Source organism: Athene noctua, chromosome 1 (assembly GCF_965140245.1).
Source record: "Athene noctua chromosome 1, bAthNoc1.hap1.1, whole genome shotgun sequence".
Lineage (NCBI taxonomy): Eukaryota > Metazoa > Chordata > Aves > Strigiformes > Strigidae > Athene > Athene noctua.
This window is the reverse complement of record NC_134037.1, coordinates 100,024,525-100,041,297: the sequence shown is the minus strand read 5'-3', so window position 1 is coordinate 100,041,297 and position 16,773 is coordinate 100,024,525. Positions and strand designations below refer to the sequence as shown.

The window sequence follows — 16,773 nt, the reverse complement described above, 5'->3', positions numbered from 1 at the left end:
CAAAAGCTTTCATATGCTTTTGAAAAAAAACCACTCCAAGAACAGCCAGACACCTCTTCTAGAACACAGCAAATCAAGGCAGCAAATTATATATCGTTCTTTTAAATTTAAACACACAAAAAACTAATGCAGAGGCCAGTGTTTTAGACAACAATGGCTTGAAGAATAACAGGATCATTCTCCATTCTGCAGAATTTACATGAACAATGAAGCAGCCGTCCTGCAACGTAAACCAAACATCAACACTGGATTTGTGTAAATATTTATTTTCTCAAAATAAAGTATGACAACAGCAAGAAACATAATGTGAAAGTATTCTTATTTCCAGCTAAACCATAAGAGCTTGGCTTGCTTTTTTTTAAAAAAAAAAAAAAAGAACAAGCTGATGTACATAAAAATAAGAAAATAGTGTTTGTGCCACAGTGGAATCATGAACAGCCTGTGCAGGTAAAAATACCCTTACACACAATTGATTTACAACTTCACAAAATAAGCCAGACTATCCTCCTTCAGAATCCTATACAAAGGAAGTTAATACATGCTGGATGGCAAAAAAGATTGACCAACTTATGAAATTACCCTGCCTCATCTCTGGCTCTCTAGACAGCTCCCAGCTCTTCAACTAAATTTCTGCAAGGTCTCCAGACTAGTTAAAAAAAACTATAGTTGTTTTATTCCCTGCTGTTACAGACTCTCGAGGAGTCCTATGCAGTAATGGCAGGACTTTTTGTTGATGCAGTCTTGTTGTAACAACCAAATGAGATGTCTACAACTTAAACTCTTTAATAACACATAAATAGCAATACTCAACTATGAGCTAGCCACTGGATAGCTAGAAGAATGAATGTAGTGATTGCAAGTTCTTTAAGTATTTTTTCTTAAAGATACAGATTTTAAAAAGAAAATGGTATCATCCACTAATATACCCACTAAAAAAAGTATTTTCAGAATACTTTGTCATGTTGGAAAAAAATGCTTTGGAAGCAAACAGCAACACAGGGCTTACTTTCTTTGTAACACAGAAATTCACACTTTGATTTCCATTAACAATCAAAATACAAGTGGACAAAACTCCCCATCTTCAGATTAAATTTGAAATGTCTTTTTCTATAAAAATCTGCTATTGCTTTATAGTATTTTGCAAGTTACTGTTTAGATTTTATGCCACATAGCACACTTGTAACCATAAACTAACTGATATCTACATTTCTTAGCTTAACTCCCACACTGTTTTAAAAAGCCCTCTTCGTAAGACTCTCCACATATCAAAAGTTACAAACATTTTAAAGCACTTGTATAGCTTTTTCAGATTAAGTATGAAGATAAAAACAGTACGTGAATGCTCAAAATATGCTGGTTAACAGCATGTGAGGACTCTACACTTTCATTTGTTACTAAATTCTCCCTGCTTAGAATTTAGCATGATGCTGTTGCAAACATAAGTTTAGAATATTATACTGTATCAATTGCCACGGTTACACACTGTAAAATACTATACTCTTATATGAAGTGCTATTTTTATGCACTAACTGAACCTGCTGAAAGATCAGCAGAATTGGGCATTTCTACTTACCCCTCCACACCATGTATTATGAAATATGGTACTGGTGTTTCTGTTAATTTATACATTTTAAGGAATGTCAACACAGAAGTCCATGCTTCAGTTTTAGAGACTGGGGAAAACAGTGTAAGAGTATAAAATAACCTGAGGAACTCTTAAGCCTCCACTAGCATCTGCCTAAATTACAATTATCAACCTGAAATAAAATGTCTAGCATAAGACTCTGAGATATCTTATCATCTGTAGGCTTTCAGCATTTGAATAAAATACACTTTCAGCATGATTTAAGGCACTGAGTAATGCTAAGCCAATCCCACAATAAGAATTTGTTAAAAATAACTGGCTTCAAAAGGTGGATGAAGGGCATCTACTGTCTTGAATTTGGTTCTTAGCACTACAAACCAACTATTAACACAAAACTTAAAAGAAAATAAAGAAAAAAAGAATGCTAAGAACTCACTGTTCTAAAAGATGAAAGATTGAGCAGACCAAACAGTCAACGACCAAATAAATTCAAACTTAAGGGACACAGTAACAGGTTTGATTTCAGATAATCAAGTGCAAGACAGAAGAATGCAGTAGAGACAACTAATGGCACAACCTCCCCAGAAGAAGCAGCTAACAAAATTAAGCAGTTATCTATTACAAATCTTCAGGACCCTTGTTTGATTCTTTAATTTTTAGAAGTTGAGAAAGAACACATGATCAAGGGGAATTAAAAAAAAAAAAAAAGGCAAGGACAAAAATCAAGGCCATGTTAACCATTTCAGTCAGGAAGTCACATAAAGAGGTTACAGGAAAGGCTTCCAAATACAAGTGGATTTTTTAAAAAAATATAGATCATACACTTTAACTTTCAAAAAATGTTAATTGCAACCGTACTATGTAAGTTTTACCACGACTAAATTATAGCAAGCAGATGGGCGTGCAAGTGAGAATAGGAAAGAATGAGCTAAGTAATTTCTGGAAACATTAAGGTATGTTATATTTAAGACACGTTAACAGTTTACTCAATCCCTAGTCCTTTGGAATTGCCTTCAAAAACTCATGAAAGTTCTGGAAAAAACAGAATAATCAATAAAAATTATGGACTGATGTACCAGCTTCTGGCATTACGTTACCTGACAATAAGCAAAACAAGGAGATATAATGTACTTCTAGTTACAAAAATATGGGTGCAGTAGTTGTTTAAAAAATATTAATAATAATTAAAATATATATATATAAAAAATTAAAATGTGCTGATCAATGTTTGTTGCAAAATTGGGAATATATTTTGTGAGACCCTCAGCTATGTCCTGACCCAAATGGGACAGGACTGATATGACCCATGCCCATTCAATGATTTCATTAACTATTTGGATGATAAACTTATAAGTTAATAAGCTTATACAATTTATAGACAACACCATAATGGTTGCAAACTCTTAGAAGGAGAGCCTCAGACTTCAAAGTCATCTTGATTACTTGAAATGGTTTGAAATCAACAAAAAGGAAATTCAATACATACCAAAGTTGAGCATTTTGGACAAAAAATGCATGCAGAAACTTAAAATGACGTACAATTGGCCAGACAACAGTACAACTGAGAAAGTACTGAAAATAAGCCACCACTAAACATGAAACATCATGCAGCAAAAAAGAAAAATGCAAACCTTCAACTCCTAAGAAAAGCAATATAGATAATATAGAGAATCATTCTGCTTGTCATGGTGCATTTACTCACAAAAAAATAGGTTTAAAAGACTCATCTATCCCATCCCACTCTCCAAATAGAGAAGCAACTGTACCCAATCCATCAGGCATCACACAGGTAACATTAATTGTTGCAATATTAATTGTAATTAAATATCAGAACAGGGTAAGTTCTAGACAGTCAAATTTTATCACTTGGAAACTTATGGAATAAGATTAGGAGTGGAAAAAACCCAAAATCTATCACACATGACCTTGGCACTGCTGATCCTACCTCAGTGCTAGATGTTAGATTATATAATCTTACGATGTAACCATATTTTTTCAATTACTGTAATTAACTTTGTCCAGAATTAAATGCTATGCTACACAGAAAAATGCATGATACTTCTCCAAGTACTGCAATGAGTGCCAAGTATTTACTGTTAAATGGTATTTTTAAATTTTCTCCATGTGAAACATTATACTTGCGAGTATATGAAGCTGCTCAATAAACTTCAAACCTGTTTGGATCAGCAACCTGATTCTTCCCCAACATGTGCAATTTCTCTTTACTGTGCTTCAGAACTGTGTTTTTTTGTAGCTAGCCAGAGAAACTCAAAAGGATATATTAAGTCCTATAAAGCGATCTCTCTCCTACTCCCACAATCACAAGCCTAGAAGTAGCTTTCCAATATTTGAGCTTTTACGTAACTGTACCATTAGACCGTTTTCAGCTTTGTCTCTACAATGGTGAGGATTAAAAATGTAGACCTTGCCTACATCAGAGAAATTAACCAATTATGTGTTTGCAATCCCAACACAGAACCACCCACCATTTAGCTGTAACTTTTCACCTCCAACTTAGCTTACAATGTCTGGAAAGTAGACGAAGATAAACTCATAAAAAACTCATGCTGAGATGAAGTATGCATGGGGAAGTTAACTAATAAAATATTCCTAAATTTGCAATTTACGAGAATCCCAGTACAGTACTTAACATGTACTTATATGTTTTCATTTCTAGAGCAGACCTAGAATCTAGATCTAGGCAGTGCCTTTGATTTCCTAAAGGTACACATGTTAAACACCTGTCTGAGTAAAAAGTGTCCCATCTTTCCCAAAACTCAAAAAGTAGGTGGTTCCCTGGCAGTAGCAGCACTGGAAATTTTACTTTCTGTAAAACCTGCCCAATTTCAAACATTCAAAAAAGGATTACAGAACTACCATATGGATATTTGCCTCCCTTTATCAGAGCCACACTAAGGTAGTTGCTATGTTTTTTCTAAGAAAAGTAGTGAATATTTTGTTAAGTTCTTTCTAAACTAAACAGGCAAAAGGTGTAGGAAATAAGGTTTCAAAACATGAGCCATGCTGAAGGTAGAATAATGGGAAATTTAAGAGTTAAGATTCATTTCTATTCATAAAACCACTACAAACTTAACATGAGTTAAATTTACTACATATAAGACTAGATATACCACCTGAGATCCCAGCATGATTCACATGGCTGCTAAACAGTATTTCCCCCAACTTACTATGAAGGCTACAATGTTCAGGCCACTGTACCCTTGTTTCAATGAGATGCAGTGGGATCCTAGAAGAATGGAAAAAATTTTGTTTTTTCATTCAGACTATCTATTTAGATATTCTTAAGAGAGTATCTAAAAATTCTGTCTAACTGATGCACAAGAACAAAAGCAGAGAAACCTTGATTTGTGCTATTTCTTGTCTAGATATTTTATATACATTGGTAAAACACATAAAACAGTGCAGTTTGTGCAAATTTACTGCAACAGAACATTGCTTCAGTATTACCAAAAGCAAGTCAGGTGAATGGCTCCTCTGCATTTAAAGTCCATGAATTCTATCATTTTGCTAATGTTAGGTAATAAAGCACTCAGTTCTAGATTTTTGTCCACTGGTGACGGATTGCTGAGTACAACAGTGAATAGCCAAAAGCAACTTGTTTGCAGCTAATTAAAATAAAATAATCAAAAAGTACCATGCATTAAACCATGAATCATTTGGGTTTTTAACTTATGGCTTATCCAAACCTCAAATCAAAACCCTCAGATCTAAATCAGGATTCTTTGAAAGGGTATTCTTCCCACCTCACCAGCATGCTTCAACCTTGTACAAACACACCACAATGTACCAAAAGTCTTTACAAAGACAACTTGAAAAGCATTGCACATGGTACTCTCTTACCAACTTCCTCAGCAAACACTCCTCTGAACAGAACACAGATCTTACCAAAAGCAGGCTTCACTACAGCACAATTTGCTGTCTGGGGAGATGCTCTTTTCTCTGCAGTCATGAAAACTGTTATTTAAACTCGCTGGAGAAAATCTCTAAATAAGTGACAGGAATGCCCAAGATGCCTTGTGAGACTTGCAACAGAGATTTCACTTGATTTTCCATCTATATGTTCAGGATCTATGTCTTAAGAGCCTAAATCTCCTTTTCTCCAAGGACAGATAGGATGTTGACATCAGGATGAGTGTCCGGGCACTCATACATCTAAAAGGGCAGTTCAGCAGTACAGCTGAACTGATCTAGTATCACAGTCATCACAGTGGGTTCCCTCTTCTCCTTTTGCCTGCGGTCCCACTCTTTTTGAGTTCATCAGATCCTTACCTTTACAATAAAATCCGTCCACCTGTCAGAAAACTTTTTCCTTGCAGTCTAGCAAATTATATCAGCTAAGTAATAGGTCCAAGGAGCACCCTGATTTAGAGCAGGACAAGCTGGCCAGCAATGGAAGGGTGGTCAGTGAGAGAAGAACGGAGCCAATAGCCTTCTGCCCAGCACTAGCTTTCCCACAGCAGCAAGGTGTAACATCAAACCATAACACAATCACCTAGTGTGTAGAATAAAGTCCCCAAAAGATATTCTAATGTTACTTCAAAATCAATTGAGAGGTTACAGCATTCTCGTCAGTCAGCTACATGCAGCAGATTTAAGAATCTCTTCCCTTAGTGAAGCTTCTGTGAACAAAGTTCCAGCAAATAATCTGTACTACCTAAATCAGCACAGTGCTAAAGCGTGCTGTTCTAGATCTGAAGTTTGTTGTATTCGTCTGTCATAGCTTATTTATCTTGTCATAATTGCATGCCACAAGAATGATGACATATAGCTCAGTACATTTCACATTTCATACTGGAGGCAGACAAGTGAAATACTAAATTTGCTTTAGATCTAACTTTCTATGAAATGCTTCTCAACCACTCAATGCCATCTGATATCCGTGTACTGTCCTAATCTATTTTCAGAAGAAGTTTAGATTGAACCAACACAAAATTAAATGGGAAACACTCCCACAGTATATTGCATTGGCTCAACTATGGTGTGGCAACATGTGGCAGAGCACCAGGAACCATCAGTCACTGCTGGGAGACCACCTTAATCTTGCATATCTACCCTGTCCAACTGTGGTCAAAGTTGTCTCTCCAACATAGGTGCCCTTCAAAGTACTGACACATAATTTGAAGCCTTATTTGCATGAAGAATAGCTTCTCCGTCCACTGCATATCATACTGGCACTGAGCAGAAAAGCAACATATTCAGAATCTGTAAAATTACACAGGCATAACAAACAGTCCAGCCATCACTTGCGTACTCTACAGTTCAGCAGTGGTAGTTAGGCCTTTCCTAGAAAAATCAGAGCAATATAAGGCTTTGTTAAAATCTCTGCTTTAATATGAATGGTTGCAGTTTCACATCTCTAAAGAAATTAACAGATTTGCAACTTTTCTATAACCACTGTAATCAAGTGTCAAATCTGCCTCTGAACCGACTTGATTCTAAAGCAACTGTAACAAGCACATAGAAACCTATAGTAATTTACCCAGTTGTCTTTGTGAAATGCTAGACTTTGTTATTTATTTACTCTTTAAAATGTGGGGTTTTTTCCCCCCACTATTACAATTAGAACTTCATCAACAGACTCTGGAATTTACTGCAGCAAACTACATTTCACTCTCAAAATACCATTTCAAGACCTGAACACTGAGTACAGCAAGTCTAAATCATGTCCATGTCATTCTATTCTTCAAAACAGGTCCATTTCCAGAAGTTAAAGCTTAGGTAGAAAAAACCAAGTTATTTATGATAAAAAATAAAATTATATTATATGCTTATATGTGCAATTTCAGCTCATAAATGTTACCTCTGCTTTACACTCTGGTCCTAGAGGCATCACTTGTGCACTAGGATGCGCTGACCCACATAGTAAAGTGACAGTAAGACAGATATTTTAGAAGAAATATATACTTAGGAATGAAATTACTGGACAGAAAGAATGTACAAATTTAGGTGTGCTGCTCAGTCTTACTCCAATATAACTCACAGTTTAGACTGAAATCTAAAAACCGTGAAATAAATACCGCTGTCATTTCCTGTGAAAGGTGTTTGGTGGAGAACCCTTTCTCATGGCTAACTAAACCTAGCCTGAGAATTAAAAGAGTTTTTAGTGTTAATCAGTAAACTATCCCGCATATGACCCCACTTATACTTGAAAACATAGAAGAGTATACTTTGGTGCAAGAAAAAAATATCATGGTGGGGGGAGTAGAAAAGCAACCAAATATTCAAAACCCAGCTGTTGGAGACAAATTATCACCGCATAAAACACTAAGTCCTTTCCAGGAATGCAGTTCAAAAAAAAAAAAAAGCACTATTTGTCCTTCAAGTTGTATGTAAAGTTCTGTGAACACTACATCTTGCAACAAACTAATTTAGGAAATTAAACTTCAGTGGATAAAAAAAAAATATCAGCTGGATTACCACAAAGTAGAAAAGTTTATTTGTGACTTGACACTAACTAAATGCATGGTTCTGTTGCCAGCCATACAGCAGATGTCTTCTCAGTTCCCTGTCCTTCCTGCACAAGTCTACTCCATCCCTCACATCAACTTCCATCATGTAATGATCTGTTACACTTCAGTCACTAAAACCAGCAGAACACTATATACTTTTTGAGGTAAGATTTGTGTCAGACTACTGAATAAAATCAGCTCACAATAGGTTCAACAACCACTAAGCCGGTGCAGGTAGCAATAACCTCCTTATTCTGATGGCGAGACTTCCCTCTAGGAGTTCTCTATTGCTGACTCTGTTCCCATCCCTTCTCCCGATCCAGCTCTGGAACTCACCAAGTCCTCTGCTGAACATATTTATCTACCTAGAATGGCGGAAAACTGTTCTGGCTTTCTACCAGGCACTAAATTTACGTAGACTTAAGAGGGACCACCAGAGCTACAATGAGGCACCTTCCCACCCACCTGCACTGGATCCTCACTAGGTTTTGCAAACACTGGAAGAAATACAACAAACATTGATATCCTTAGTGGAAACAGGTCTAAACTTCTATTTAGCTAGGCATTTATATTTGCAGATTATTTATAACTATTTCGTTTATACAAATTATCACAGAAAAGTCATTTAACATAACCGAATGTTAACTCATTCCCAACTCCCTGTTTTAAGACTTAGAAACTGGACATGGTGGAAAACAAAAATCTAACCCCATCAAGGCTCAGAAGTCATAAACAAACCTCTCTCATTCACAGAACGTGTAAATAAACTAACCCTAGTGTTAAAAAAGTTTGCACAAATCTTCATGTAGTTGTAACACCATACTCACTACATTAAATACAAAAAATAAATACCAATTCTTTGACATAACTACAATTTTGACAAGGTGCTTCCTTCTTAGGACAAGTAATTAAGGAAAAAATTATAGAAGCAACTAGCTTGCCTGTATAACAGAACTCCAATATCACGCTCATGATTTTAAAAAAAGTGCAGGCAAAAGACCCTGAAATACTGTGTCTCCTACAAACATGGATTCTGACATGTTTCTTCATGTATTCAGGGCTGAGACTTCTGCACTTCTACATGCAAGACATATGCAGCCAACAGAAAAAGCATCCCAAAAGTAGATCTGCAGTGCACCACCACTGGAAAGAAAGCTCAGCTCCGAAAACTAACTTTTTTTTATTATTATTAAGGAAAAAAAAAATTTGTACTCCTGTTAAGGAGAGATTGTGTCTCCAAACTTCCTGCGGGGCATCAACCACATATTAGTGTGGTCAAAACGGTGACAGGGATGCACATAGGCGAGGTGAGTTTCCACCCTACATGCCTGATGGAGGAGAGGGAACCACAGGAAAGGAATTAAGATATTCCTCCTGATCACAGACACAGCCGAGTGATGAGCACAGGTAAGAAGACTAGACGGCACCTGCGCGGATAATCCCTGCTGACCTCCGCCTGCTCTCTCCCCTCCTCCGCGCTGTCTGCCCCGCTACAGCAGCACCCTCCGGAGGACAGGGCCCCTCGCTCTTCCCGGAGGAGAGCTCTCGCCTTCCGCTCGAGCCCAGCGAGGCCCCGCTGCGGAAGTGGCGGCCCGCCCTCGCCGACACAGCCGGAGGGCACCGGGGCTCCGCCGCGGCCTTTGCCCCCGAGCCAACCCTGCCGCGCACACGCGGCGGCGGGCGAGGCCGGGCCGCAGGGCTCTCGCCGGCGGGCGGCGCAGCCGGGGGGCAACGGCCGCGGCCGTGCGAGGCGGCCCAGCCAGCAGCGCCCTTGGGGACGAAGGCCGCCGGCCCCGCCGCCTCAGCGGCCTAGCCGGGCCGCCGGGCCGACAGCCCCGCGGCGCAAGGTCTCACCTGGCGGGGGCCGGCGGGCGGGCGGCGGCGGCGGGGAGACGGAGGAGGGGCAGGAGGCGCGGGCAGAGCGCCCGGAGGCGCCCGGCGGAGCTCAGCAGAGCAGCCATGACCGACCGCCGCGCGCGCCGGGCGAGGAGGAGCACGTGAGCGGGGCACCGCGCTACTGCGCGCGCGCGCCAGGGGGCGAGGGGCGGTAGGGGCGGGCGCTCCGCCTCCGCCGGCCCACGTGACGGGAGGAACTATTCCATACCGGGGGGCGCCGCCGGCCCCGCGCTCGGAACGGGCCCTCTCGAGGCACCGGCGTGCTCCTAATACCTACCCCGCGCCGCTGGTGGCACAGCCCGCCCGAGGTCGGCCGCAGCCAACCCGGAGCCACGCCGGCGGAAGGCGGGGACGCTAGCTGGGGGCGGGGACGCGCGGCCTCGGCGTGTCTTGCCGCGCTCCTGGAGGCGGCGGGAGGCCGGGGGAAGCACCGGCCTCGGCCGGCACGCTCCCCTGGGCGTCGGGCACTGCTGTGCGCGCTCTCCCCGCGCTCCCGCCGTGGGGTCGGTTGACCCCAGAGGGCCCGTCCTTGCCCGCGGGGGGAAGTCACGCCGGCGGCGGGGGCCTTTCGCTTTCCCCTGGGGGGCTCCCGGCGCTCTCGAGCGCGGCGGCGGCTGTCCCGGGGCAGAAGGGCGGTTCCCGGTGTCTCCCGCTCGCTGTGGGGTTGAGGCGGGACGGAGCTGCCGCGCGCTGTTCCCGACACCGCTAAAACCGGCACGAGGCAGGTGACGCGCAAAGGCGGAAGAAAAACTCACGTCCCTCGGCCCGTTCTTGTCGATAATACCAAAAATTCCGCCTTAGCCGTGCCGCTAGCTGGTTTGTACGTGTTGCTCCAAGAAAGCAATACTCGGGTGTTGGGCGGTCAGCCTTCACAGGAACCTCTGAAATCTGGTCATCCCTTACTGCCTTCTGCGAGCAAAATGGGAGTGAGGGGCAGAGGGAAAAGAACCTTAATTAAAAAACTTTTTAACGATGAATCTCTGCCTGGGCTTGGTTATGTTTGCCACGCTGCTGTCTGCATCGATGATTCTTTTTAGCATGTAAGTTAAGCTGGTTCCTGTGACACAATTATAAAACATTTAACTTCGGTAGTTACAAGTTCAATGTGTGTTTTCATACAAAAAAGCATGTAATTGTTTTTGCCATAGATTGCAAATGATTACTCCTGGGGGGCAAAGATAGTTTTTTTAATCAAATCAACTACAGTCAGACATTTCTGATTACGCTTTACTTGGAAAGACTTGTTAAGTCTCCTCATCAAGATGCAAAGGGCCCAGCTTTTAAGTTACGAACACCCACTTTTGTTATTTATAAGAAAGTCCTGGATGTTCAACACTTCTCTACACCAAGCCGTAAGGCATGACTTAGGCTAGTAAGGCAGTATTTGTAATGTCACTGCTTATCATGGCTTCTGTTGTATCACAGTGTTACAGTATTTCACAGAATACAGAGTTCAGTCTTGATGAGGAAGACCAAGATGAATTTTTTTAACCCAAGTACAAACGTAGTAGCATACATGCTAATTATTAGGCTGTCTTAGATACGTGCTTACCAAACTTGATTATGGAGTGGAGCCCCTGGGACCGAGCTCTAACGACACAATACAAAAATGGCTACAATACTTACAATAAGGACCAGAAATGATAAAGCAAATGACTGGAAGAGTAAGAAAATAATGAGATTACATTGGTCAGCATAATAAATAGTAGATTTTCATTGTTGAGACTTCACTACTACTGAATCGGTAAAAAAGAGTTTAAGAAGTGTTTAGAAGGAGAATGGTGAGATAGAGGATGACCAGGAATTCCACCGAAGGACAAAGAAAATGCAAAGGTGTTTGATAATCCAGTCAGTGGATAATGGGATCTGAAATGATGAGTTGCTCGGAGAGGAGCTGTCTTTTCACTGCTGAGTGAAAGGTCATAGATACAAATCTGCTTCAGAGGTAAAGACAGCTATTTGCTTGATGTGAAAAGGAAAGTATGTCCTGAGGAATTAATTGAAAATGTGATGTAGCTGAAGCAGTAGACCTAGGAAATTGTATTTGCTAAAGTTCTCTGAATGGTTGAGAGTGCCTAAATCACATCAAGATCTGAAAAAGAAACAATCAGTAAATTGAGACGTAACGTTTAGAGTCTAGGTGAGAATTTTAGTTCTCTGGAAGAAGAAAGGGTGTGTTAGATATGTTGTTCGTGGAGAAAAATTATTAGCACTTCTGTGCGAGAAACCAGAGAAAGCACTATATAGTAGTGTCACCAGTAGTAGTTGAGAAACAGAAGTTACTAGGTGAAGAGTAAGCATTTTATTCTAGCCATGCCGCTCTTGAGTTGTACACAAGAGGCACCAGGATTTCAGTATGGACAAAAAACTTAAGTTAGATCTGTGGGTCCTCAGCATGGTAGCTGTGCTATATTGGTAGAAAATACAAATCCAGAAGTAAAAGGTGCAGATACAGAGATACGGAAAAGAAAAGACCAAAGGCACAAACATCCCCAAAGAGCGGGATGAAGATACTTGTCCAAGTAGGACGGTTGCAAAAGATGCACTTAGGAAAGTAAGGAGTCATAGAAGCAAAAGCTGTGGTCAGCTGCGTAAGGGACAAGTGAAAAGTCAGGTATGAATTAGTCCAGGCTAAGAGAAATGAGAAGCAACAACACATGTAGCAGAGAAGGGACCAGAAAAAAGCAGCAGTGCAGGGAAACTTGGTTTGTTAGTCTTGTCACCAAAAGAAAGGATAGAAAGCTCCAGACAAGCAAAAGACTCTGCTAGCAGACTTCTTCTTGTTTCCTCTCTCTAAACAGAACACATCCTCCAAGATTCTTGGACTGATTCACTCTGTCCAGGGAACTTGTTCCCATTGTTAGTAGTTCCCAATAAACTATCCGTGAGGATAATAATTAAGCGGGGCCAGGTTATGTTCCTGGGCTCTGGAGCTGTGTCTCTAATACTGAATTCCTATTCTCTACAAAAGTTTCAGCCTATGCCGGACAATTGCCTGGCACAGTTTGAGGAATTAGCATCCATCAGCTTGGGGCTGTTGCCAGTAGGCAGTTTGTCAATGGCCATGCTATGCTGGAGAGTGGGAGAATTTAAAAGTAAGGACTCTGGCCAAACACCTCCAGTTGGCTTGAAGGCCACAGAATGGTTCTGGTTAATTAAGGTGATAGATGGGCATTGCCTACATGCATACTACCTCAACTGGAACTTGTAAATTCTGATAAGATTTCTGCTAATTTCATTGAGTTTATCGTAAATACTTCCTAAGTGAAGTGTGACATGGAAATTTCCAAAGCAAGACTTATAACAACATGCAGTAATTAGAGCTTTCTTCACTCACTCTCCTGTATTTCAAATAAAACCCCAAAACATCTAAAAAAAAAAAAGTAGCTTGTGCCACAGTTGGCTGTGGAAAATCTGGAAATCCAAAATTAAAATTACACTATAAATGCATCCCCAGAATCTGAACAATAAAAGCTTTTGGAGTGAATGATCCAAGTTGTGTCAAAATGCCTTTGCAACAGTGGAGGAAACATAAGAGGACATGCAGAAGAGAATCAACGTTGGCCTAGGGCCAATGTTGCCTTTAGGCAATTTAGATGTGGCTGCTGTGTATCAGAAGGTAAGGTAATAATAGGGATTGTGGCTAATTGCCTTTATCTAATATAAGAGGTTTATGAGATGTTAACCTTTGAAAAAGTCAAACAGGGTCTGTGCTTGCAGGCAGTGCAATGGGTCTCGATGAATTCCATGGTTCATTCGGAGGGTCTCAGAGGTGCCCTCTACTGGCTTGAGCTGTCTGATGAAGCCATCAAACCCCTGTCTGAAAGGTAGAGTTCATTTCTACAGTTTTCAAGGCAGGAGGTCTTAAGGTGGGACATCTTGTGATGTGTAGAGGGTGATCTCTTGCTCCTAACCTCCTGATACTTTTGCCTGTTCTTTCCCATTCCCTAAATTAACATGACCTCATTTAGAAGCAACTCTTTGCAGATGACACCAGCGAAGTAAGACATCCATCCTCCCACCAAAGTCATAATTCAGTGTGGTGCATGGTCCATGTTACACAGTGAAGCGAGGGAACATAGTTCCCAGCATTTGTTTAGTGGCTGCATTCATCCTGGGAAACAGACTGTCAAGGAAGGCTTGCCATGGAGAGAATAATCTTGGTCATTTACCTGAGACTTTGGAGAAAGGTAGGCCATAGAATTGAGAAGATGACGAGACACATACACATTTGTGTTCTTAGTATCAGCCTTGGTTTTATTTCTGATGGCTGAGTAAGGATAACCTTACATGTCAGACAGTGTGGTACTTAGATTCTGGTATGAAGACTGCATTATTATATCTTGAGGGAACATAACAAAGGAACCAAAAAGTGACCTTTCCCTATGGCTTGTTCTCTAAACCTGACTGAAAGTGTTTGCTTAAGCCTCTTGCCTAATCTCAGGCATGCAATTCAGGCTGAAGCAATAGCACCTCCAAAAGAGATGACTCTGAAGGCAGTAAAAGATAGAAGGATAGTGATGAATGTGGTTCTCTGTATGTTTATATAGATATAGATAGATCTACGTACAGGTAGTCTTCTGTGACAGTGAAGTAAGTCTAAATTCACACTTTCTGAGGTTTCTGTACACTTTTAATATCTCATTTTCATTTTGTTCTGAGAGGAGAAAGTGGGATCAGCTTAAAGTACTCGCATAGTAGTTACTGCAAACCCTCACATTTTTCTGTTGAATCTCTTAATGTTTCTCAGATCTTGTGAAAATGCATATTTCAGCTTCATTTGCAAAAAAAAAAACCCTTAAAGCATAACCTGAGAACATCTGATTAATTTAGAGAAAAAGTATGTTAAAAGAGTGGTTTTTAAAATAAATATGTGGGTTTTAGAGCTTGACTTGCTTAATGCTAGCAATAATGTGGTTTCCTTTTTTGGAACATTTTCCAGCATCCCAAATTTCAACCAGCTTTTGTTGATTCAGTATCTTTCAGGTCTTGTAATTTGTCCAGTGTTACCTAACATATAGCAAAGCAGGAACTCGATGAAAAATCTCTAGTTGCAAGTAAGATTGAAGTCAACAAGCTTTCTGAACTAGTCAGGTTTTATTTTAAGAGGATGAAAATGAAGTATGAAGTCCAAGAGCTACAGAAGTGAGGTGGAGATAGTACAGACACATACATTGTTCAGAAGGAAAGTGGAGAAAGGTGGCAAAAGAATATTCTGACAGAAAGAAAGAAGAAATCTGTTAGATGGGAGTGACTGCGTAACTGGTAAGGCTGCTGACTGTGGATGAAAAAGTGTTCTGGTTTTGGATGGGGTAGAGTTAATTTTCTTCACAGTAACTAATATGGGGCTGCGTTTTGGATTTGTGCTGTAAACAGCGTTGATAACACAGGGATGTTTTCGTTACTGCTGAGCAGTGCTTACACAGAGTGAAGGCCTTTTCTGCTTCTCACACCACCCTGCCAGCAAGCAGGCTGGGGGTGCACAAGAAGCTGGGAGGGGACACAGACGGGATAGCTGATGCCGGCTGACCAAAGGGATATCCCACACCATATGGCATCATGCTCAGCAATAAACTAGGGGGAAGGTTGTCCTGGGGGGCTGCTGCTTGGGGACCGGCTGTGCATTGGTCCATTGGTGGAAATCAATTGTTTTCACTCACATCACTTTTATTTCTTGGGTTTTGTTTATCTTTCTTTGTTATTTTCCTTTTCTTTACAATTTATTATTACTATAATCTTTTATTTCAATTATTAAACTTTTTTTATCTCAATCCATCTCACTTTTACTCTTCCAATTCTCTTTACTCATCCTGCTGGGGACGGAGTGAGTGAGAAGCTGTGTGGTGCTTAGTTGCCAGCTGGGGTTAAACCACAACAAAAAGGGATTACTGTTCGCCTGCCAGAAACAAGATGAAAATAAACACAGCTCACTTTTAGGAAAATAGTGGAAAGACCCATGGGGTTTTTTTCATGGACTTTTAAGATTGAATTTTGTTGCTCAGGTGCCTTTGGGCGCTGTTTGTCTCTGAAGTGTCAACTGTTTCCCCTCTTCCCCCCAACAAAAAAAGCTCCCCTTATCCATGATGTAAATTTGCTTAGGTTTAAGTCAATCTCATAATTTATGGAAGCCTGACTGCATAGCTTTGATGGTATGGCATATTGTTTTGCTGTGTTCTGGGTCTGGCAGGGTGATAAAATCAAACTGAGGTACTGGGAGAGGAACTAGCAATAGCAAGTTAAAAATCGAAGACCCAAATCTTAGGATTTGTAGGATAATATCTAAGTGTCTTGTTGAAATGACAAATAGGAAGGCAAAGCCAAGACCCAGAAAAAGATGGATAATAGACAGTTTGACTGGAAAATTGCTGCTTGAGGGCCTTGTTGATTTCTACATGTTACGGCTGAAAATATTTGACACGGTTATGATTTAGTCACAATTTAAGATTTATTAATGGTGTGAGGTAGATCAAAAAGTTGAATTTTAGGAGCATTTACTGATTGACCAATTTAAAGATTAACAATGTGATTTGGTAGAATATGTTATAATTAAAACACCAACTTAATTTTGGATTCAAGAGTAACAAGATTAACCCTAATTTACTACAAAGTACCCTAAATCAAAGTGCATATATGCACATGTATAAACACAAAAGGTATGCACACACAAACAAAAGTATTTGGATTCAGTGAAATATGTAGTAGACATCCACACTGGTGAAGGCAAGTGTGTGTATTCAAGTACATAGACAGGTAGAGAGGTGGACGGAAGAGGCTAGTCTATAATTAATATTTCCCTCTTCTCAAGTTTGGAGCAAATACAAT

The 16,773-nt window shown here is 40.5% G+C and overlaps 1 protein-coding gene across 2 annotated transcripts in view; it reads right to left on the bottom strand.

The window, feature by feature from the left end:
- Nucleotides 1–10,057, bottom strand: part of LRPPRC (leucine rich pentatricopeptide repeat containing) — a 92,752-nt gene extending 82,695 nt beyond the window's left edge. For both annotated transcript variants that reach the window (XM_074897099.1, XM_074897100.1), the window contains exon 1: nt 9,910–10,057. In XM_074897099.1, coding sequence (XP_074753200.1) covers nt 9,910–10,016 — 107 coding nt within the window. In that variant the 5' untranslated portion in view covers nt 10,017–10,057. The remainder of the gene's footprint in view (nt 1–9,909) is intronic.
- Between the last annotated feature and the right edge of the window lie 6,716 nt (nt 10,058–16,773).